Source organism: Macaca mulatta, chromosome 3 (assembly GCF_049350105.2).
Source record: "Macaca mulatta isolate MMU2019108-1 chromosome 3, T2T-MMU8v2.0, whole genome shotgun sequence".
Lineage (NCBI taxonomy): Eukaryota > Metazoa > Chordata > Mammalia > Primates > Cercopithecidae > Macaca > Macaca mulatta.
The window spans coordinates 113,622,694-113,649,061 of NC_133408.1; the positions used below are offsets into that span (position 1 = coordinate 113,622,694).

The 26,368-nt window shown below is 33.4% G+C and overlaps 1 protein-coding gene across 12 annotated transcripts in view; it reads left to right on the forward strand.

Annotated features, from left to right (window-relative positions):
- The window catches only part of DGKB (diacylglycerol kinase beta), a 764,082-nt gene that overhangs the window by 257,528 nt on the left and 480,186 nt on the right, over window positions 1-26,368 (forward strand). For 4 of the 12 annotated variants that reach the window (XM_015133916.3, XM_015133919.3, XM_015133917.3 and 1 more), the window contains 2 exons: window positions 15,092-15,127; window positions 24,248-24,364. In XM_015133916.3, coding sequence (XP_014989402.1) covers window positions 15,092-15,127; window positions 24,248-24,364 — 153 coding nt within the window. The remainder of the gene's footprint in view (window positions 1-15,091; window positions 15,128-24,247; window positions 24,365-26,368) is intronic. The other 8 variants (XM_015133918.3, XM_015133920.3, XM_028845996.2 and 5 more) reach the window with 2 other exon arrangements.

Below are 26,368 nucleotides of genomic sequence, written 5' to 3' on the forward strand. Positions count from 1 at the left end.
ACATGCTTCAGCTACCTATGTCCTGGAGGCAGCCTTCCTAAGTTTTTAGATCACCTATTTTCTGGAGTACAGGGAGCTACATGGGCTCAGATACTGAGGACACAGTTGTACCACCTGTTCCAGTTGGTTTCATGAGACTGTAGCCTTCTCAGTGGATGTGGAGGAATATCAATGGAATACTATGGATGTGGAGATACAGGGGCTATTGGCCCAACTCAGAATGTATTCTGGTGATGGTTCTTCTTTCAAAATAATGCCGTGATGCGTCAGCTTGGGTCACAGAAGTGTGAGGCACCCAGCTTGAATTTCCTCTCTGGAACAATACAGTCATGTGAACTCCAGGAAACACTCTGTGCTAGGCTCAGGGTCTGTGAGGGTAGAGGGACTTTTCTCTCCCTAGGATTCCAGACATCTATGATGGGAATGTAGACGGCTGGGGAATCTCCCACCTACCTTTTCCCTGCAAAGAAGAGTCTCTCCTACCTCTATGCTGATCCTGGCTATCTGCTTTGCTTTTATTTTTATGGTGCCATCAGGAGTTTCTATGTCTTAGAAGGTCTTCATCATTTTCTTGCTGAATTTGTGTTCTCCTTTAGATGCTCCATTTGATTTGTGGTTATTTATTTGCTGTTGTAGCCCTTCTTTGCATAAGAGATGAGTGCTAGGTTCCTCTAGTCAGCCATCTTGATGGTGTCTGGAAATCTTAAACATATAGCCATACATGAGCATTATCCAAAGAGAGACTGAAATGTATTAAAAGCTAAATTTTAAAAATAGACTTAAAACAAAGAGTATTATATATGTCTGATTCTGAAGTGAGGATGGTAAATTATATATTCATGAATGATTTAAATTATTTTACAAGTTATTGCTAACAGTATTCAAAACAGCTTATATAATATACCATATGCAGCAAAATAAAATATAGTCAGTTTGTGCCAAAATTAAGTTAAAACTCAAATTTATTTTGTAATACCATTCAAAGTTAACAGAGGTACTTTTTCAGAATTTCCCTGAGTTTCTTGGTAGCTTTAGCAAAAATAAATATTATAGGCTTGATTGTATTCAATTAGAGAAAATATTTTTTATTATTTTGTGGTTACTGAGACCTGAGGTTAATTTTTCTGTGTGAAGTTGTTTCTTTATTGGACAGCACCTAAACAATATTGCAATAATCAGTGTAGTTGTGTTCGTTTCCTTTGATTTTTCTCTTTTATAACAACTGCCAATGCAGACTGATGGTTTATGACCCAAGTGCATTTTGGTATTAAAGAGTCTACCTGTTGCCAAATAAAATACTAATAGCTATACAACTCAAAAATAAAGAAGGATAGCAGATAATAGTGAGATGAATGCCATACATAAAGTTTTATTGCACCAAACAGAAGAAAATGTCAATAGCAATTGTTTTAGATGGTCAAGAATACTAAAGAAAATGTTTGCTTTATAATGCACTGACTTGAAAGAAACAAAAGAATTAAGAAAGAGCATAGAAAAAAATAATGTCTTAGCATATCTGTATTAGAATAAGGCAAAAATCAACACTGAGGACAACTAAATAAGTAATCTGGAGAAGAGAATAAAGAAAATCTCCTTTTACTACTGTGGAGAATGGCAACAAAGTGAAAAGAGATCATGTTATCCCTAAGCAAAACAGACAGACAAACAAACAAAAAACTAAACAAACTAAATTGTTCTCTTAAGTGTAAAGAAAATTAAACTGAATGAAAAAGAACCTATGTCACTTCAAATTAATTTATCTACTTGGTGCAATTTGCATGCAATTTTTTGGCTGGACAAAATGGTTTCTAATTTTGCATGGAAGAATAAATGTACATAAACATTATAAAATCTTAAAAAGGAAGAGTAATAAGATAATGCTTATTCTAACGAAAAATCTTAAAAATATGTTTGTTAAATTTGCAATGATAAAAATAATATGGCTCTAAAAATTGTAAAGATGTGATAGAAAGTCTAAAGACAAATTGAACTACATGTAATTATGTAGTCTGTAATAAAAGTCATAAATGAAATCTGGTGGAGCATCAACAGTGTCAGGATTATTGTATAACCACATGAAAATAAAGTAAGGCAAATTCTGCATTACATCTATTAGAAAAAAAATCAAACGTGAATTAAAGATTTAATTTTCACCTAGGCATGGCCTTTTCTTTTTTTTTCCCAAAACAAGGAAGATAAAATGTTGACTGCCTTGAGCAATGAAAATTTATTTTAAAGAAAATGCTAAATCCCAAAACTTACAAATCCAGTTAAAGATAAGGATCATAGCAACAACAATAACAATAGCAACAACAAATCTTTGTATTGTATAATGCCATAGCTATATTCTAAAACAAATTCCTGTATTGTAAAAAGTAATGAAGAAATATAAATTAACACAATGAGATTTAATTTTTCTATCCACTTTGGCAAATATTTTTAAAATTGATAATACCCAGTGTTGGCAAGAATGTGCAAAACTTCTTATTCTCATTAAACATGGGTGAAACTAAATTGCCACAAACTATAGCATAAAAACTCCCAAATATGTGAACTATCTTGATATAATATATCTTCTACTTTCACCTTTCAAAGAAATTTGGGGTTGTACAAGGCATATATCTAGATCTAATAGCATTACACTGGAAACAAATGCTTTGTATCATTTTTATCTTTTAATTTTTAAATTTTGAATGCAGTCAAAACCAGACATTCTTAACCACCACTAGACATTGAAAGATAAATTTCCCCTTGCAAGGGTAACCTGTAGTTCCAATGATTCCTGCTGAAACAGTGGTGATCAGAAAGTATTTATGTGCATGGCTTCTTTTGTTTTACTATTAAATATGGCTTGCTTATTCTCAACTTTTACGGAACCTGATGAAGAATTAAGTCACATATAACTTTTGGTCCACACATCAATTTTGTAAATAATACCACAATCTCTGTCTCATTCCTGTCTTTGTTCCCTAGTTCAACCCGTGTTCCCCTTTATGTGGAATAATGATAGTTATCTTGAGCTTTCCATGACCACACCTTGCTGTCCAGTCTAGTTAATAAAAATCTATCATTGAAATTCTATTGCTAATACTCTAAAGAACTTTGGCTTATTCAGCCTTATTTGCCCAAGGAAACCCAAACCCTGGAAGGTTACAGCTCTGTACCTAGTGATCTATTCTTCATTACATTACTCTCATGTTATCTTGACCACAAATATTTTCGAATTACTTCCCTTAATTATCATTTCTTCGACATCCTTGAGTCACCCAATGCGTATATTCTTCAGATTTCTTTCATTCTAGTATTCTCTGCCTTAATTCTCCTGGAATTCCACGTTTTTCTCCCTTCATGGTATTTGTCACAAATCTTTAATAAAATATCAGTTTCCTAATTTACAATAGGAAAAACCCAGACAAGGTATAATCCAGCACACTTACATAAGTTAGTACTAAACAGGGTCATGATTTGCGTCCAGTAGTTCAATATTGTTTTTACTGTTAGTGTGTTGTAGAACTCATTCTAGTGAAAGGGCTCTTTGTCCTTCTCCTGTGCAATTCTATTTCCTGTATTTGCATGCTGACTCTTGTCTGGTTCTTCACATAACCATAAGTATGTTTGTGCAGGTGTGTAGATACACTCACTGTGTCACATTCCTCTCTTCCTTCTCAGCCCACATTAGTGTAACTTCTGACTGTAACATAGATATGATATTGTTCTTGCTATCCTTACTAAATCAAATTGCACTCTTTTAGGTGGGTTTCCAAGGAGTAGAGCATTAAGCCAAGATTTGGCTTTGTGTGATTTATGGAGGGAGAAAAAGTTCTTTAGAAAAAACAAACAAACGAGCCAGGCGCGGTGGCTCAAGCCTGTAATCCCAGCACTTTGGGAGGCCGAGATGGGCGGATCGTGAGGTCAGGAGATCGAGACCATCCTGGCTAACACGGTGAAACCCCGTCTCTACTAAAAAAATACAAATAACTAGCTGGGCGAGGTGGCGGGCATCTGTAGTCCCAGCTACTCAGGAGGCTGAGGCAGGAGAATGGCGTAAACCCGAGAGGCAGAGCTTGCAGTGAGCTGAGATCTGGCCACTGCACTCCAGCCTGGGCGACAGAGCACGACTCCGTCTCAAACAAACAAACAAACAAACAAAACCTTTAATGGAGGGAGGGAGGCAGAAAAAGGAAGAGGCAAGCTCTAAGCAAGAAAGTTGATCATAGTGACAGTTTAGCCTTGGCCTGTACCTTTAGGGTTTTGGAGCAAAAATCCTGTCATAGGATTGTTTCCAACTTAAGGCAAGAAGGCTGGCCTTTTCTCACCTATATAAATCAGTCATTCTCTAGGGCCTCCTAGCACAGCCTATTTCTGTGGATAAAGGTTAATTCTTAGGGACGTCTGCAAGCTTTCAGAAGTTAACATTCATAGCAGCTGGTGATAGTTGCTCTGGTAAGGTAGCAAAGGATCTGCTTTGAGCTACCAACGGCATCTACTAGAAACCCTTTCCAAGTATAATCTTTTTTGAATGCTCTGCAGTGTTTGACACTGAGATGCTTACCTTTCATAGCCTCTAACTCTCATCCAGCACATTTCCACTAGGTTTTCTTTTACCTTTTAAGCCACACTTTGTCAATGTTGCTAAATCCCTAGTCTTCCTTTCATTTTTTAATATGTATAAAACTTCAATTTTTTGTTCAATTCTCATCTTATTACACCCACAGTTTATAAATTATATTATCCAATTCCAGAGCTACAGCTACCACGTTTTAATGTGTCTGACCCCACTCTCCCCACATGCATTTAGATCGTAATTCTCACTTCATGTTTTTTTTTAACTTAATTTAATTAATTAATTAATTAATTTATTTATTTTTGAGACAGAGTTTCACTCTTGTTGCCCAGGTTGCAGTACAATGGTGTGATCTCGGCTCATTGCAACCTCCACCTCCCGGGTTCAAGCAATTTTCCTGGGTCAGCCTCCTGGGTAGCCATGATTACAGGAGCATGCCACCATGCTGGGATAATTTTTGTATTTTTTTTAGTAGAGATGGGTTTCACCATGTTGGCCAAGCTGGTCTCAAACTCCTGACCTCAGATGATCTGCCCACCTCGGCCTCCCAAAGTGCTAGGATTACAGGCATGAGCCACTGCACCAGGCCCTACTTCATGTTTTAAATCTTCTCTCAGATATCCCACAGAAACTTAAAAGCCAACATAGCAGGAATTGAACTTGAAACGTTTCTTGTGAAACTGTCCCTCATGCTCATTGACTAGCACCCCCATTATTCTTATCACTCCAAGCAAAAGGGTTTATCTTTTTCTCTCTAGTGCCTAATTTGATTTGGACATGGACTAGATGCTTAACAAATATTTGCTGAGTGAATGAATAACATTCAGTCAGCTTTTGAAAATTCCCGTCACTTATCACTCTTTTCCCTGAGTCAAGAAAAAATATGTATCAGACAGTAACATATATATTAAGTAAAAATTTAAACAAATATATAACAAGGTGGCTTAGTTTTAAAAAGTCATTGATAACTCATAATTAAATCATTTTGTTACAAGCTAATAAAATTGAGTTTAAAGTGTGTGATGATGAGGAAATGTTAGTGGATACCAAATTAGCATTGTATTTAGTTTCCGGAATGGTTCTTGCAGGATTTTATAGTTACTACTAAATTTTGATAAGCTTGTGATTGTTAGGTGTTGTAGTTATATAAAATATCCAATAGATGGTACTGTAAAATGCCTCACATGTAAAATGAGGAGTTACAGCAGGTAGAGAATATAAAGGGAACATCTTCAGAATTCTGAGGAGAATTGAGATGTTTTTCTCTGGATATTAAATTGTGTTTAAAAATCTGATTTTTAAATGTAATTTAAGCAATATAGTTTTCCATGTAAAATATAATAAATATTCATTCTTCTTTGTGTTCAGAAAATGAAAATTGATGTTTTTTATAAAACAGAGCTTCAAAAATATTCACATTCTCTTGTTTAGAAATCGTGGCTTTTTGGTTGTAATTACTCTTAGTTAATGTGGCATTTTAGTGAATGTTACTCCAGTAGAATATTTTCAGCAAGCAGCTATAACTACATGTATTTATTACCGAAATTCTAAACAAAATTTAAGTTAACAGTAAAGCAAACCTTTTTGAGATGGTCTTCATTTGCTTAGCAGGGTGGAACCATTATTTGTCTCACTTGTGGTCTCCGCCAAGACCAGTTTAGTGTCTGATAGACTAGTATACCAGAATGTGATTACAACATGCATACATATATTTATGAATATATGTATGTATATATGTATATAAAACATATTTTTGAATGTTGCAATCACAAGTATATACATGTGTACACACATATGTGTATATATATATACACATATATAAATATGTAATCTTATAGAGTTAAACATTCTTGTAAAAAAGAGTAATAATTTAAAACTGGTTGGAGTTTGCTCCTAAAGGGCATATAAAAAGTATAAATTTGTAGATAGCCTAGTTTATCTTAATACACAGAATTTCCATTATGAAGTGGTGCATGTCTACTTACAAAAGTGAATGCCAAATTTTTATTACCAGAACTATGTTTTATAAAACCTATTTCTGGATCTAAAAATTTCTGAGGAATATATAATGACACTGAAAGCTTGAAAATATGTATATATCTTACTTTATTACATGTAGCTCTGAAATTTTTGTGTTAACAGTTCAAGACGTTGTTTCTGACTAATGCTGAGTATTCCTTTGTACAAGGGTTACTTATTTATTTAACAAAGTTTAATTAAATATAACTATATGCCTGGAGAAATAAAGATGAATAGTTCTTAGGTAGAATGTTACTGTTTGAATAAGCAGCTTCTTGTAGGCTGTGTATCATGTGTCCCTCAGCTTCTTTGAGCATTTACTATTTTAAAATATGTTTTATATAATCAGAATGTGTGGTATGATGTATTATTTATTCTTTTAAAAAGAAGATATTCTGAGCTGTATTTGAATGTGCTGCTTAAAGAAAATATGCTACTGTAATAACTTGAGCTAGCTTAAGGAATTCAGGTTATTTTATAAAAAGACAAAAATAATTATAGTTTTCACAAATCTGGGCTTTTCCAATTGTTGTCTCCTAAGCCATATTGGGACAAATATTTTCAGATTTGTAATATAAGGTTGTGGGTTAAACCAATAATTGCTTAGATAGTTTGAGTTAAAATGATTTTTGCCCACCAGATAGATTCTATCTGATGATAACATCTTTATGGAATAATGGGGCTCTTAGATTCCTACCCAATTCTTAAAGATTTTGTAGTTATCATATCTTGTACTCCTTTAAAAAATGATGACATGCACAGATTTATGTACTCAGATTTCCTAGTACACTGGATGTATATAACATTGCATAGCAAAGTTTCTATTTCGGCTAAATGGATTTAAATATAAACTGTGCATGCAGATCTCAAGTGATAGTCTCTTAATAGATGTCAGATACTCTTTATTGCTACCCTCCTTTATTTCAGTAACATTTTAATTAATTCACACTGATTGAATAAATGTACATTGAGACTTGTTTCCTAATGAGGGCGCATTTAGAGGAAAGGTTCTGCATCATTCTGATATCCTGTGGGTAATTATATTCTAATTATATGGTCGGGGAAAAAGAGTCTATAACTCAGAACTGATATTGTTCGTTGGACCCAATTAATTACATGCACATAATGAAAGTTCATGATAAGGTTGACTGGCAGTCAGTGTAAAATTTTAACTCAATTGAATCTTAGCCTAACGTGAGTACAGAATTGGACTTTAACCTGGTTAGAAAATACTTTGGCATGAGATCAATGGATATTTAAAGGAGCAAAAGACAAGAGCAAATTCCATTATAACCTCTTTGTTTTTTAATTCAAGATCTTTTCCAAGGAGGGTAAAAAGGAGATATAGGCTTTTAATTCTAAATATTATTATCAATGTACTTTCATTACCTATAGTGCTATTTTTGTTTTCTGGAAAGCAGCAATACACTAACTATACAATGATAAATTTCTAAAACTGGCTCATGTTTTTATAAGGAGATAAAATAGGTATAATAGGAAATATAGATTAATTTTATGAACATAAAATGTATATGTATCAGTCTATTATATTGAGTTCTTTGAAGGGGGTGATTTTTTTCAAGTTACCAACATCCCTCAGACCCCTGTCCCAAACATAAACAAACATAATCACATACACATACACACATTCATAAATAGGTATCTATTAATGAATTATATGTAAATTAAGAGTTCTGAAGAATCATCTGAAAAAATAAATAGTCTATAGGATGTGCATGTTTCATTTTGAAATGTGTTTTGAAGGTGGTTGCTCTAAATATCAACTCCCATCTTTCTGCTCCTCAATTTCATTGTTTTCTTTGCTCAGTCTTTGGGAAGAACAGTTTCCATAACTGAGGAAAACAACAGAGAGAGAATTTTGTTCTTTCTTTCTTCTAAGAGCTTCCTCTGTCTCCATTTTTCTCCATTGCTTTCTCTCTTTGATTTGTCTCTACCCTCCTCCATCATTTCTACTGTATAAAAACAGATGTTTTTATTTTAAAAAATTCTGTTGATTCTCATCCACTTATTAGCAACAACAAAAAAATATTCAGATGAAGAAAGTGTAACCCATCTTGTCTTGCTGAGTTCTTAAGCAAGCAGTGAAAACCAAGGAAATCATTTTGGTTCTAATGTTAATAAAACCGTTAACCATTTATTGAGAACTTAAATGTGTCAGACATCATCCTTTTAATCCTACAGGTATGTATCGTTATGATGCCCAGTGAACATTTGAGGAGTGTGAAGTTTAGGGACATTAAGAAAATTACCTAAAACCACTCAATTTGCAAGTGGCAGAAGCAATAGTTGCTTTACTCAATACCCCATGATCTAAAGCTGTTTTTATGTTCATGCTGCAGTCCCCAACAATTAACAATGCTTGAAATAAATTTAAGGAACCTAGACCAGCCTTTCAGAAAAGGAATGGAAAGAAAAACAACAGATTAGAGAAACTAGAGAAAAATAGACATGAAGAGTAAAAAGAGTAGAATATACCAGAAAGTGGGGTAAAAAGAATGAGCAGTCATTGTAAAATCATTTTACAAGTGTGTAAATATTCAAATATTCTTATGGTCACGACTTAAAGAACACCTCTTTAATGATATTCACTTCTAATGAGTTTATGAGGCCTAGCCAAGTAGAGGGTGTTTTGCTAGCTAATCAAGTAGGCAAGCCAAAAATGCTAAAATTTGTTTTAGTTGTTCTTGCTGATTGCTTTTGTATTTAGAAATCCATGTTTGAGATGATTTGGATATCTCTATAAAGATAAATTCTTTACATTTTTATTGAAAACATTTGATACCTTTTAAGTTTTTAAACGTCCATTGCACTAGGTACCCATTGCACTAGTTTTACCTTTCCTGAAATTTCAGTTGCATGTCCTTGCCAGACACACACCGAAACACATATTGAGGGAGAAAGGATGGATGGTGCCTCACGCTCCCTTCTTGTCAATAGCCTCCAGGCAAAACTCTACAAATACAAATAGACACAAACACTCATATTTACTAAGTAAGTATGGAATATTTTGTGAGCAATTACAGTTGAAGGGTAGTGAAATAAACACAGTTAAAATATATTTTACCATTACATTTCTATTAATGCAAACTTTATTTTTTATTATGCTTTAAGTTTTAGGGTACATGTGCATAACATGCAGGTTTGTTACATATGTATACATGTGCCATGTTGGTGTGCTGCACCCATTAACTCGTCATTTATGTTAGGTATATCTCCTAATGCTATCCTTCCCCCCTCCCGCATCCCACAATAGGCCCCAGTGTGTGATGTTCTGCTTCCTGTGTCCAAGTGATCTCATTGTTCAATTCCCACCTATGAGTGAGAACATGCAGTGTTTGGTTTTCTGTTCTTGTGATAGTTTGCTGAGAATGGTGGTTTCCAGCTGCATCAATGTCCCTACAAAGTACGTGAACTCATCCTTTTTTATGGCTGCATAGTATTCCGTGGTGTATATGTGCCACATTTTCTTAATCCAGTCTGTTGCTGATGGACATTTGGGTTGATTCCAAATCTTTGCTATTGTGAATAGTGCCACAATAAACATACGTGTGCATGTGTCTTTATAGCAGCATGATTTATAATTTGAGTCAGGTGAGAAGCAGTCAAGGGACCCTAGATAAGATTACAATATGTGTAGCTTTTAAAATGTTTTATTTTTATAGTTGCATCTTAATTAGACATATCAGAGTTTTTGTGAAAAAGAGAAATGATTTATGATTCTTTTCATTGTCTTGTTTGCATTATGACTGAAATAATCTTTTACTAAAAATTTTGATAAAGACAACAATAGTATTAAAATCATTTTTATCTCACGTCCTTTTTAAAACTTACATTGTATTCATATGCATGAGTGTACACAATTAAGGACCTCAAGAATTATAGAGTTTAAACGAATTATATGAAACTGAAATATAAAAATAAAATTCATGGAAGCCAAAAATGTATGTGATGTTTATATCCTAAAGATAATACATTTTATTATCTTGTGTGAGAGAACAACTTTACCTGTTCAGCTAAGACAAAGTGTCATTTTATGAAGATAATTTTTCTTTACCTTACCCTAGTCTTTGCCTCTGTCTCTTCTTTTTTGATGTCAGAGATATCCAATTGTATATGAAGGAAAAAAGCTATTTAATATAATTTTATTTGGAACACTTCACTGTACTTGAAGTTATTGTGTTAAATTAATTCATACTATTATTCAAACCAGTTTTTCAGGCAAAACAAGTTTGTGTGTGTGTATCACTTTGTAGATATAGTGATTTCTGAATATTTTTCATTCTTCATCAATATTTTAAAATAATTTTATTCCCAAACCACTTAAAAAATGAAGGCATGGCTAAAAATAGTAATTTTTAAAAAGTCTCTTCTTGCAGCTACTGTTATTTGAATAAATAGAGCCTGGGTTAGGGAAGCAATATTCTGTCACTAACTTTATTTTCCTGGGTTAGGCATCTAAGCTCTCTGATTTTCAGCTTTCCAACCTGAAAGATAAAGTATCTTCGTTTAGTGGGAGTATTAAATGAGGCAAGATAACAAACATGAAAAATATATAAACATTTTTTATTTATATAATATATATGTATATGTATAAATGCAAAATATATATGTATAAAGGTAAATGTTCTTATGTAGGTATAAGGTATCATTTTAAAATTTTTCCTTTAGCCTGAAATAACTAATGACCCTTTTAATGTGAGTACTGTGCTCTCATTATATCTTAACTAAGTCAAACCTCCAATAATCTCCACCAAAGATTTTTCTTTGTCCTATGACAATTTGGATTAAATTGTCAATTTAAAATGATTACACATTAGAAAATATGAAGACAAGAGATATCCTAATACTTAAGAATAATAGAATTTTAAAAAATTCTTTGATATTAAATTGAACTTAATAAGTGCCCTGAAGGCAAATGCATCTTTTAAACTAATTATCTGTACTGTGTATTCTATTTAATATTAAAAAGATACTGATTAAATAAAATCAATCACATTCCTCTGTAGTCACACTTCACATTGGATTAAATAAAAATATACAGTTTCTGTATTAATTCTGATTAAAAATATATTACATTTAGAATCATGCACTCATGATAATTTTCAGAAAAACTAAAACATTTACTCTGTTCATCTTTGATCTTTAAAAATTAAGTACAGGAGAGTAAAAAAGGAAGTAATATAATAGCTAAATTTATTTTCTAATAGGTTTCTACTTTTCTTTTAGATCTAAGTACCATGGTTTGCTAATTGTAACAGAAATAAGCCACCGATGGGTGTGTACATTTAATGTATAACTCTTTGTCTATGCATTTTGATTGTAAATGAGCTTAGATATATGTTGGTTTTGTCACTCTTATTCTTGGAGTAAATTTCTAGTGTTGCTCTCAGAAGGCTGAGTGTTGCACAAGAAAATTCATAGGGCTAGTGGCTTTCTCTCTTACATATTTAAAACTTCTAGCTCCAGCTGGGTCATCAGTGTTGGTTGATCCTTCTACTCATCCTTAGCAAACTGCTTTTTTATTTTCAGAAAAGAAGTGACAAACCTCTGTTTCATTACCTTTTTCATTGTACCACCTCTCTGCCAACCTCACTTGCTCTCTATCAGCAGATATCTCATATCCCTGCTGCTCTGAGAAAGAGGAAGACTTCAGGTGTGTTATCCATAAATTACCAATTAATAGCAAAGTGGTAGCTAGGTTTCAACTTCATACCACAATGTCTTTTCTTTTTCTTTTTTGGATAACTTCAAATGGGATGTATATTATCCAGCATGGCATAGTCTTAGCCTTTGCAACGTCAGACCTGTCTTACCTATTTGTATTATTTTCTTGGCCCCTGTGGGTTTCTGGATTTGAGACCCAAAAGGAACACATTTGGAAGAGTGCAATGCCTGTCAATAAGGGCTTCTGCTCTAACTGAAATATTGCTTTTTCAAAAAGCCCTTGTTTTTCATTTATCTTTAACGGTTCCCTCTCTCTCTCTCTGTTCCTCTTTCCCAGCAGCCTAGAAACTTACCTCTGTTTATTCATTTTAAATGAGAACTCTGTTTCCATGAAAATAGTGCTCCTTATTTCTCTTCCACCCACTCCCACGACTTCTCTCCCAACCTTCTAGCAACTTCATAGTTTTCACTGAGATAATGTACATATTTTTATTTCATTGTAGAAACATTTTTACACACTTTTAAGCACTAAAGGATATAATGAAGAGGTAGAAAGAACTTTTTTCTCTCAAATTTTATTACAAAATATTCACTAACAATACAAAAATCCAAAGTATTTCCCACATATATTCAAAAATTGCTATTATGCTGCCATAAATTCTTTATATATACTACTCTATATATACATATATGTGTATGTGTATATATATAAAGCTGAAACTTTTGAAAGTAAGCTGCACATAGTGTAACACCACATCCGTAAATATTTCAGCAAGCACCTTCTAAGACTAAGGACAGTTTTCTACCTAATAACATTATTATATTCTCACCTAAGAAAATTAACAATGATTCCATAATATCAGTCATTACCTTGTCCATATTCAAATGTCTACAGTTATCCCAAAAATGCCTTCTGTTGCTTTTATTTGTTTACTTTTTGGGCGTGGTAAAAGTGGAAGTGGACCAGGATCTATTTGAAGCTCCTGCATTGCATTTGGTGGTTATTGTGAAGCATTTAGACAGCCATAATCTTTTCACTTGGCTTTCCAGGCTGCTGTCTGCAAATGTATGCTTAGTAAGCATACACTCTTCTAAGGTAAAAGGCATCTCTGACTCATGCTCTGGAAGCTGCTTGAAGTCTCTTATTTTGGTTGCTTGTGAGTCTCTGAGAGTTTCCTGGCTCCATGGCACAGAATAGGATAAGGATCCATAGGATTACATTCCTGATCTGAATGAGAAGAAGAACAAACTTGTATATATTATGATAAAGATGGAAGGACTATATCCATGTCTTGCAATGTTCATTCAGACCTTAAGCTTCAACCTGAAGCTAAGAAAGAATGATAATAAGGTTGGCAAATATCTTTGAATTGACTCAGAGAGAAGCTAGCACAAATATTCATTGTCCCTGGTGTTATGTAGACTAATTTGGACTCAGAAGTCAAGAATGTTACTGAAATCAGGAAGTTTTCAGTAAAGGTCCTACCAAACCTATTGTCAATTCATCTTCAAAACAACAGTAATTATTAGATTCTCCTGTAGAATGGGATAGTTGACCAGAGCTCATACTCTTCCACTTCCTGGCTTCTTTTGACTAGAAATCTGCAGCTACAGTACTTTCTACTTATATTACGGAAATATCTTCCAAATAGAGCTGGATTCCTGAACACCTTAATTTTTTGTGGGGCTGTGCTAGACCTCTTCTTCTTCTGTGTCACTTCTGAGTCCACTGAATTCTTTTAGTCCATCTCTATTCTGTGCAGCTGTGAGGGTGTCAGGTTTTACCTATCTCAGGTTCAGATTTTTTTTTTTTTTTTGGTTCTTGCTGCCTTTCTAAAATTATCCTGGGTAAGGGAGTATAATAATATCTGGAGTCTCAGATTTTTCATACCCATCTTGGTAATCTAGCATTGCCCAGACCCTCCCTCAGATAGCTCGTATCTAGGGAGGAAAAGGGAATATTCTGACTACCTCCTTCTTTTCAGGGACACACAAATATCTAACAACTCCTGGCTTCCCATCCAACTTTTCTTCTCCTGCTCCAGTATGGGGAATCTTTATCTAGTATTGTGTGTGTGATTTGTCAACTATTTATCCAAATTTGTATTTTATGTTCTCCTTTCCATAGAATGCAGGCTTCTGAGGTGATCCTTTATCATTTCTTGAAAACAAAAAATACCTTTCTAATGTGAACTACAAAGTGGATAGTGGTGGTAGATAATGGAAAATACAGTCATGAAGACTAATGTCAGTATATTTCATCCCATCTTAACAAAATTACTCTCCAGTAAAAATCTTGTCACTTATTTAATTATTATTTAATTATACTTTTTATTCTTTTACTGATATTAATGGGATATGTTTTCTTATTTCCAGAGTACCGTGAAACAAAATGAACATCATAAACTATGTCTATGTTCAAAAGACACAGTATTTTTAGGAAAGAATGAGAGTTGGACTTCAAAATGAAAAGTGGGATGGGTAAAGGGGCAAGTTAAAAAAATTAGTGGAAATTGTTTATTAAAGATAATGGAACTTGGAGCTAAAGCTGGCCAAAGATGTTGATTAGCATGCTTTGGGTAGATGAAGTTGTGTTTTGGATAAATAATTTCACAACCTAACCCACTCTGTGTTAGATAATTTCTTATTCAATGAAAAGATATTTAATTATTTAATTCAAGGAAGCAGTAAAATTATACCAAGGAAATGTATTTTTAATTTACTCATTTATTTCACAGGCGTATAATGATATGAGAAACTTCATTGATACTTTGTTTTGAGTTTGACTCTTTTTCAGCTTTCATATGAACTTCTCTTTTTCAGCAGACTCTGCCCACTTCAGGAGTTTCTGTTCCTGAGGTGCGTAAGCAAAACAGGTTTTCACACTTACAATTATAGGCCATTATACATCTTGTATAGCTATAAAGAACATTTTGTGCTGGCTCAGTGACATTCGAATACCAGCATTTTATATTTTATTTTTTTCATATTCTGCTAATTGGAAGTGGTGGTTTTCATATTTTCAGTGATGGGATAGACTTGAAGAATTTTCAATCTATATTTGTGATAAGCATTAAGAAAACAAGAAGTTATGTGACCCAGACTTCACAGAGAAAAATAAAGGTTACTTTACAAAGAGTTTTTACTAGCATAGAAAAATAATACCATTGCCATTTTTTCACATTAAAATGTACATACATTGCAAGAAATCCAAAACAATTTATTCTTTGAGCCGTCAAAATGTAAGTTTCAATGGCAGTATGTTGAGAGACTCTTGCTTACTTTGAAGTGCCCATCACTTTCAAATGAATACAACTACATTAATCACCTAGTCCATGCCATTGTATAGAAAGACATCAGAATAAAATATAGTCACAGAATAAATGGCTTTTAGTTTGAAAATAAGTGTAAGCATTGCAACAACAATTATTTTCAGTAACATTTTTGCTTTATCTTTGCATTGATGATACAAAGCCTCCACATTGTTCTGTGACAATATCCTATTCAATTGTTATTATCTCTATAGGAAATGCCCAAATGGTCTTGTTTTCCTTAAAATTATTTAAATCTGCTTATTTTAGAAAGTATTACTTACATGAATGCTACATAAGATGATGAATTTATTTAGAGGGTAACATGCTTGCATAAAACGGTAATAACTGCTCTTTTCTCCTCACCAAAAATGGCTTTTTAATCAGTGTAGACCCCTTCGTTAAATTTTTTAAAAAAGTTCTCATTTTTAGCCAGAGACATACTCAAAAATACTTGGAGATAACACTTAAATATAATGTTTCTAATCTAAGAAAATGTTAAGCTGATTTTATATTCTTTGAGTTGATGACATTATTATCACGATTATTATTATAAAATAGAGATGCTAAATTACACACTTAAGTGACAAAAGTATTAGGACAGTTTATTATTTCATTGGGTTAAGTGTGAGAAAATTAATTTTGCATCTCAGGTTCTTGAGTTTGTTTCTGCCCCTATTATCAGCCCCATCAAGTGAATGTAGTCATTGCATTTGAGATGTAAAGTTTTCTCTTTAGATCTGTTAATCTCCAGAGCATCCCTGTGTATTCAATTCTGTAATTTGTGTCATATAGATTGAGTAAATAGATCCAAATTTTTGTTTTTATATATTTTTTCACTTTTCAGGATAAAAGTCTTTATTTTGATATGAAGTTTTTAAAAGTCTTCCTATACTTATTTATTTTTCTGGCATTATATATTGGTTTACATTAACTTAAACTTTCCAGTATCCCTCAAAGTCATTACATAAGATTTTTCAACTTTGTTGTTCCAAAATTTTCCTTAAGCCTATGCATGGATATATGCATGGCTGAGTGTGTGAATACACATATATACACACAGAGAGACAAGAAACCTTATGTTCTACCATCAGGAACATTTGCTCCCTGGTTAACGGAAAATGTGGTTAAAGTATATGTGGGAGAACATATATAAAGATATATACATACATTAAACGTTTAACTTAAAATATGTAGATTTATATTCATTGGCTATATTTTTGAAGATTAAAGGCTTTTCTATGAGTACAGATCTTCTAATTGGAAATGGTATCTTGCCTTTCTTGCATATATCACAAGCTTATTACTTATAATAGTTTCAATTCTTTTAAAGTATAACAAAAACTCAAGAACATCTGTGAAGTAATTTGAGTGTAAAAACACTTACTATTTTTATTATTAATACCCAAAGCTTGCACAGTTGTTCTCTCTAAACTTAATCTGACCACTCCTCATACACGCCACACAGGCGCACACACACGCACACACATACACACACACAACTTGTGTTATTTTGTCTTTCTAAAGCTTGCAGATTATTTTTTATAAAGACAACTCTTTCATTTTGTATTCAAAATTCAATGATGTGAGTAATAATTAAATTACACAATTACAATTACAAGGGAAGTTTTACTTAGAACTGGCATAAACAGATTGAGGGCTAATAAGTCACTATGTTGAGCATTTAGCTTAGGTGGTACAAAGAGACAATGAGTGTGAGCATAAGAGAGCTGCCTCCTGGTACTTACTTTCAGTTTGCTGTGGACGACAGTCAGTATGGTTTACAAAGGGACTGGAGAGTGAGGAATGTTGAGGTTGGTTACAAAGTCTGCTTTTTTTTTTTTTTTTTTTTTTTTGAGACAGAGTGTCACTCTGTCACCCAGGCTGGAGTACAGTGGCATGATCTCGGCCCACTGCAGCCTCTGCCTCCTGGGTTCAAGCGATTCTCCTGCCTCAGCCGCTGGAGTAGCTGAGGTCACAGGCACACGCCACTAGATCCAGCTAATTTTTTGTATTTTTAGTAGAGACGAGGTTTCACCATGTTGGCCAGGCTGGTCTTGAACTCCTGACCTTGTGATCTGCCCACCTCAGCCTCCCAAAGAGCTGAGATCACAGGCGTGAGCCACCACGCCCAGTCCAAAGTCTTCTCTTGTATATAAAGTATATACATACATATATGTGTATGTATACTATACACACACACACACACACACACAAACATACAAACATTATTTTATGATGGTGCTGCAATATACTATCACAGCCAAAATTAAATTATTTTGGCATACACCCTCTTATTCCTTAATTTCATTCCCTTCAATAAGAATTTCCTTAACAGAAATCTTGTAAGTGGTTTATACCCAGGATAATATCCTAGGAGAAAATATGAACTTCATGTGTAATGTATGAAAACTGGGACTTATGGATCAAGTCACCAAGTGTACCTTCAAGTTGAGGAAGCAACTAACATCCCCAGGTACTTTAAGACCAGTTGTCATTTTGTCTGCTTTGTTGCCCCCGGTCTCTCCCACAGACACCACCCAGATCACCACAGCAATTATTCTCAGCTATGGTGACTTAGTGGGCAAATAAAGTACAGGATGTTAAATGAAAACACTTCTTTACAACACTTACCTTCTACTACTATGACCAAGCAGTTTACCTGTGATTAACTTAATAATAAAATATGTAAAAATCTTTATCTGTACTTTAAAATCATTGCCATTTACTGAGTGCCTGTTTTATGTCAGTACTTTTATCTAAATTTTCTTACTTTTTTCTAACATAAACTTTCCAATTTATAGTTTAAACAAATGGTAACACAGCAATGGTAAATAACTTGCCCCAGCTGACACAGAAATAAAAGACAAACCTGCATTTTGGCGTCTAAGCTCATACTTTTGCCTTTACAAAAAGTTGTTTTTGCTTTTTTTAAAAGTACTTATTTTTTTTTTTTTTTTTTTTTTTGAGACGGAGTCTGGCTCTGTCGCCCGGGCTGGAGTGCAGTGGCCGGATCTCAGCTCACTGCAAGCTCCGCCCCCCGGGTTTACGCCATTCTCCTGCCTCAGCCTCCCGAGTAGCTGGGACTACAGGCGCCCGCCGCCTCGCCCGGCTAGTTTTTTGTATTTTTTAGTAGAGACGGGGTTTCACCGTGTTCGCCAGGATGGTCTCGATCTCCTGACCTAGTGATCCGCCCGTCTCGGCCTCCCAAAGTGCTGGGATTACAGACTTGAGCCACCGCGCCCGGCCTAAAAGTACTTATTTAACTAAGTTTAAAAGAAATAAAAATCTTTAGACCTTATATTGTTTATTATATTTATGTTTAAAACAGTATAATTTAAAAAAATCAAGACTGTTTTTTTCTAGTCAGTAAATAGTTTTGCTGCAATTTTTAAAGAGTACTAATAGATTTAGAGCCTTCATCATTTTTGGAATGAATTTGTTTCCTTCAGCCACTAAAATGTTCAAATCCCACATTAAGTCCATATTGGTTAAAGGTGCAGCTTTACAGTTTGTTAGTAAGGTGGTGTCTCAGACCCAACCTTTGTAAGTCCCACTGAATGTGGTAACATTTCTGCATCAGAGAGATCTTAACTGCTGTGAATCTTTGTGATACTTTAGGTTAAAACTCTAGAGTTTCAGGAAAATTCGTGTGGCCTAGCTCCAGTGGCAGAAAGGACTAAGTCTCCATTCAGGCAAGTTGTGCAGTAGTAGCAGCTAAAGTAAGTTCTACGATTCAAGCGATGGCTGCTGTTGGCAGGAAAGCACTCGCCTTTGTAGCTTTGTACCAGTGGAGGTGCTTTGCTGCTGCCAGTTTCTCATGCTGAGATTGGACAAAAAGAAGAAAACCCTGTTCTTGAGGTAATCATCACTTGCTGCTTGCAGTTTGCCAGCGATCGATAACAGCAGGCTTAAGTATTGTGGTAAACAACCCTTTTGTGAAAGCAGTTTTCACAAATGTACAAATACTCTACCTCTGAGAATCAGCATGATGTAGACAAAGATTTTTTTTTTAGAGCACATATTTAAAGTAAGGTCTTTTTATTTTATTTATTTCATCTTTCTATTTTCTGTGAATGGTCTTTTTGGCTTTTCTTCTCTGTTTATTATGATGATTATTCTTTTGGAATTCTAATACAATATAATCCCCAGTTAAGATCTGTTGTGCTGCTTGTAGAGTCTACGGATCACAAAACACTGAATTCTATATTTAAAATGTCTACATAGCAAACACAAATGGTTGATATTTGAAAATGCTCAAATATCAATAACTGTATTTTATATTTTGTAGTTATATGTTCTATATTCTTTCATGACTTTTTTTTTGTTAGAGTAGCTCTTTTCAGCGTTTGAATAATTTCTATTGATTAAAGAAACAATTTTCCAACTCTTTGTATATCTAGGATGATTTATCTAGCAGAAGGAAATTTGCCTTAATTACAACAATGTAATTTATTTTGTGGTTTAGAGCCCCAAAACATAAAGAAAGAAACCGAAGGTTAAATGGCAAACACTGTCCCCTATTATCAGAGAGCAATTTTATCCTGAATGATTGTGCAAACTAAGATTGGTGAGCTCTTTCTGAAACTTTTCAATAAGTTCGACATTGGTAATTAACTCTCATAAATATCATAATAGAGGTCTGCCAGTCAGGGTCAATTGACCTCCCAAAAAAGCTAGTGAAACCTGGTGGAGAGGAAATTTTCCAAGGATGCAATTGCCTCCCCCTTCCTGTGCCTCATATAAAAAGGAGAGACAATTTTCTCAATGGAAATAGAAGAAAAATTAAATAGTGATGAGGCTCTCCTGTTTTTAAGATTTTAGCCTGGATTAATTCCACAAATTCCACACATTTGCATTTTTCCCCAAAGAATTCACTTGGTTTTCTTGATGCGTGTGTCTGTGTGTTTGTGTTTAAATGAATGCTCACCATTTTAGTATTAGCTAGATACTATAATAAAATACACAGACAGATGAATACACTGAGAATTTTAAAAATTAACTTGTTATATGCCTCTGTCTCTTATTCTGGATTTCATAAATGAAATCTCATGAGTTGAAAACTCTAGGGTTTTAAAATTTGTTTTTATTTATATATTTATTTTTTGAGACAGAGTCTCACTCTCTCACTCAGGATGGAGTTCAGTGGCACAAACTCGGCTCACTGCAACCTCCACCCCCAACTCAAGTGATCCTCCCACTTCAGCCTCCAGAGTAATGGGCCACAGGTGTCCACCACCATGCCTGACTATGTTTTTGCATTTTTAGTAGAGACAGGGTCTCACTATGTTGCCCAGCCTGGTCTTGAACTCCTGAGCTCAAGCGATCTGCCTGCTTCAGCCTCCCAAAGTGCTGGGATTATAGGTGTGAGCCACCACACCCACCTGTTTGTATTATTTCTGATTGCTTACGCTAAAGCAATTGTTTAGTCTCCTGCCCAGCTTACTTAGGGGGCTGACAACATGGAGGGACATGATGCCATTTAATCAACTGCTATCTCTGCCAGTTGGAGGTTCTTAGAGCACAAGAATTGCCCTAGATATATGTGTGGCTAAGAGTAAAGTAATATTAAGAGATAGTTTTGTAGCTCTTTAAAAACATATACTTGCATGTCTTAAATTTCCATTAAAACATGAATATATAATCTGGTGCAAATTTCCAGTTCCATTGTAACTAATCAAATTGAATTTTATTTAATTCTTCAAATGTACGCATTTTATAAATTGAAGGCCAAACAACAATTGTTGGATAATTTGGAAGAATAACTGTATTAAGTTATATCTTTCACATGGCAGATTTTTACAAAATATTGATTCCATGTTTTATAATATGTGCATGCAAGAATGCTGGAGTAAATTATTTCCACACTCACCAATACCATTAAGTTTTCGAACAGCTAACACAAGCTATGTGTTTTCAAATATAAGCATTGAACTTTTCAATTTTAAATATGTTCCTAATGTAACCACTGATTTTTTTTCTTTTCTTTTTTTATTATTATTATTATACTTTGAGCTTTTCATACATACACACATTTGGAAATACAAAAACAATGTTGATGAGCACCCTAATAGGCAACCACAACTATTTTACATCACTCATAGTAACTTTTATATTGAATACATACTTTAATGTAGGGACAATATTACAGACTATACATGTTCTATTAAACCTTACACAACTCTGAAAAATAGGTATCACTATCTCTATTTTGCCAAAGCGTAAACCCTCTAGGTTACGTAATACTTAAGTAGTAGAGATGAGATTCAACTCAGGCATTCTGATTCCAAACCTCATCTAATAATTCACTCCTCTTATACATTATGCCATTAACTGTCTATGAATGCAATTATAATTTGCAAACTTAAAAAGAAGGAACTTTCTTTTAAAAATCAATATTTTTGCCAGAAATTATGCTTATATGAAAGCATATCATTTTTCAAACAACTTGAATTTCAGGAATCCTATTATGGCATCCATTTGCAGCCACACACAAAATATATTCAGTGTTTTTGCACCATGGAATTGCAAGGTAAATGGACTATACGGATTAGCATTTATTTTAGTCAGAGACAATTTCTGATCCATCTAGCCCTAATATATTTAAAAACAGCTTTACTTTCAAAGCTACTTAAAAATGTCTTTCTAGGAATAAATTCAATGCTTGATAGCAGAGAAGGATGATTATACTTTAAATATGTATTGTTCTTGGGCGATGATCAGTCTAAATACCCTTACTTGATCACTATACATCATATACACGTAAAACATTTCTCAGTTACCCCATACATTTGCACAAATAAAAACCGATCTTTCTAAACTACAGAAATTGAAATGATACTCTAACAAGCAAATATAGGAACTAGGAAATATATATAGCTGAGTAAGTGATAGGAAATGTGTGGCACTAAAGCACTTAAGCACCCATGACACACATTGCCAATCAATTAGAACAATTTTTCACATCAAGCCTAGGTCCCCAAGAATCCTTCTCAACAGTATGCTTCAAGAACTTAGAAAACTTTTTTAAAAAGTTTTCATTTATTTCTTCATTCATTTATCCTGACTTTTGTTAGTCACTGATTTAGAATCTGATATAGACCAGTGAAACAAAGAAAGTTCTTTTACTTATGGAACTTTAATTAAGATGAAAGAATGCAGGCAATTAAACAAATCAAAGACATAATACCTTAGGTTATAATAACTGATGTTTTAAAAGGGGGCCGAAAGGACTAGAGAAACTTCTCTCTGACATTTGACCACATCCTGAAGTGAGGACCAAGGTCAAAAAATGTGCAGTGGCAAGTTTTCCACCAGACTGAAGAATGTTTGCAAAATCTCTCAATTTAAAGCATGATTGTTATGATCAAGGAACAATGAGGAGGCCAGTGCAGCTGGAGTGTAGTAAAAAAAAGGGATGAGTTTTACTTTTGTGTAGAGAACTGAGTGTAGGAAGACAGAAATGGAAGTAGAATGATTCATTAGGTGATAGATAATCCAAGCAAAAAAAAAGATAACGGCTGTTTAAACCATATAATGAGGCAGGTGGTGAGTAGTCATCCAGTTTGAGATTCATTTTCAAGAAACAGAATAGGCAGGAAATTTTTAAACTAATCTTAGAGATTTTACAATTACGTGTTTTAGGCCCTCATGTGGACATATAGAAACAGTGTCTGCATATAGAAATTAAGGCTCGGGTAGAAATCAGAACAAGAATTATACATTTAGAAATATTCATAAAAATGAAATTGAAAGCTGTGGGGATGAATGAAGTTACCTAGGGAGTAAGAGTAGATAGAGAAGATGAGAGGTCCAAGGAAGAGGCCAAGTCTTAACAGGTTGCAAAGCTGGAGAAGCAATGGGCAAAAGAGACTGTGAGGGCGAAGTTTTGAAGGAAGAGCCCTCAGAGAAAGAAGTGTCCTGGAAGCCACGTGAGGCAAGTTTTCAAAGAGTAAGAAGAGATCAGTTCTGTCAGATACAGCTGAAAGATTTGAGAAGATGAAGACTGACCTTTAGATGTGAAACTGAGATGGACATTGGTGATTTTAATAAATGATAGTTTGTTGGAGTAATGGTGATACAAGTTGATTGGGTTGTGTCAAGAGAGAGTGAAAAGAGAGGAAATAGGAACAGGGAGCAGGCAATTCCTAAAAGAAATTTTTTTACTATGAGGACCAAAGTAATTAGATGGGATGGAATGTCAGTTTTAAGATATATGCTATTTTTGATATAAATAGTAGCTTAAAAGTCCATCATGCAATTAAAAATAATTTTCAATATTGCACATATTTATAAGCTTTTCTTAGTAGTCAACACCACATTCTTTAAATTATAATCCTATACCCGTTATCTGTATCATTGCATATGAAAATAATCAACTTTAGTAATCCTTAATAACTTTTGATAAAGAGTCACAATTGGGCACATAGGGATAATACAATTTGGTATTCTTTCTCATTATTTCTTTAAATGGTGGTTCGATCATGAAACTATCATATATATTGAGCCAGTGGAAAACAACAGCTTTCACATTATTCACTAGGAACTTCAAATTAGAAAGTTGAGCCTGGGTTTGTACCCATGAAACTCTTCTGTTAGTAAAACGACTTAATTTTTTTTATGTTATTTTCATAATTTTTATTTTTATCAAAGATTTTCTTTTTTACAGGAAAGACAATCAACAGTGAAAAAGGAAAAGAGTGGTTCCCAGCAGCCAAACAAAGTGATCGACAAGAATAAAATGCAAAGAGCCAACTCTGTTACTGTCGATGGACAAGGCCTGCAGGTATGATTTTTTAAATCAAAATTTTACTAGGTTTCACATTTGATACTTCTAGGCTCTCAAAGGGGCATATGTTCAGCTATCAACACATTTGTTTAATCTGCATATTAGCTTAGTAGACTCTTTCAGAAAGATCTTTATTAATTTATCAAGATGTCAGTCTTATGGTTGATTGACAGAGTAACATTCTGGTTAAATTAATCATTTATGAGTTTATCTCCGTTTAAACTCAAATTGGCAAGTGATCTTTTGAAAGATTTGCAAATTATTGCTAAATATACACATTTATTAAATGCATATGTGTTATTTATTTACAGGTATACTTTATATCTCTCTATATATTTATATTTAGTGTGGGTATGATTTAAAGAGTCACTTTGATAGCAAAAACTTCTTTAGGAAAGAAGAAAATGAACTCTGAATATATATTTTCTAAATAAATAATTTTTAATAATAAAGAATTTATTGTAATATATTTCCAGCTTTCAAAATTTTAAGTCAAAATTTAAACCTCAAATATATTTCTAGGTTAAATAAAAACAGGTAGTCATTTTTTAATACTATTATATAAAAACCTGTAAGTTATCTTTATGGTCTCTAGCATCAAGAATGACATTTTAAGACATTGCATGGGGTGAATGTATAACATTTACTTACCTCTGTTTTTTACCTGTGTTTCTTACTTCAACAGGAAAATGGTCAATACATTTCACTTAATTTATGATATTGTGGATTTAAGTATGTTTTTCTACTTATGTTTTTGCATTCCAATTGCCTATACTTCAAGTTTCACATTCTCTGGGAATATTTACCAACAATTTAACATACAGACATTATGTCACACACTTGCACTCATTATATTTGATTTTCTATCATTTTTTTATTTCTTACTTTATTTCTGATACTATAGATTATGTCTTTTGTATTTTTCAATATGCAAACACAGTTCAGGGCACATAGTAGATGCCTAAATGCTTGCTTCTTTATCGTCTTGAATATGTCATTAAAATTTAATAATAATTTATTAAATATTGATAACTAAGTTACTGTTTGTTTTTTATCTAAAAATCCATTGTGAATAGAAAAGTTTTCATAAATTATTTAACTCAAATATAAAAGGAGGGAATTCTGAATAATAAAATTATATATTAGAGAACAGAAAATTTAATTATAAAAAAGTAAGTCAAGATGTACATTTTGGAACTCATATCCATATTTTAGAAATTTCATAGAGGCTGTCAAATATAAAATCTATCCACAATTTTATTAGCCAAAAATTTATTAATTAAATGATCCTATAAAATTTTTATTGAAAAAAATCAACATTTTAATTCAATATGTGGATGGCTAATATTGATAAGTTTAAATTTTCAGCTACTCTGGGTTCCTGGGATGAAATTAATGAAAGGGAAGCCTAATCCTGAAATCTAACTGTATTTCACATGACTAGGCACATACTTCTCATCACAGATGGGAAGCATATATCATTTGTTAAATAGGATAGCTTAAGCATTATGATGGTATTTTATACATATTAGCTTGTTTAATTCTCTTAATAAACATACGAGATCAATACCATTATTATTATTATTTTCAAAATCATGTTGATGCTCAGAAGTAAGATAAATTCCACAAGGACACAGTCAGTGGTAAAACCAAGGTTTGAATGAAGACCATCTGGCTAGGGTTTATGTGTTTCATTCCCAACATACTCTGTTTCTTTGCTTAAAAATTTTTAACATGTATGTAACTGCTGAACTTCTGACCATCTTGTTCTTCTATGTACTTTTATATTGCTGCAGGCTTTGAGATAAAATTTATGTATGCAACAGAATTTTAACTCCTCTAATCTCAGTTTTCCAAGATTTTCATAATCATATCTCAATTTTCCCAGACATCAAAACCAAAATTAAATAGTATATACAGTGTTTTCAAGGTTTTAAACCTGGATAGTAATATGTTTCATTTTATTTGCTATTTTAAAATGATCTGAAATATTTGACCTTA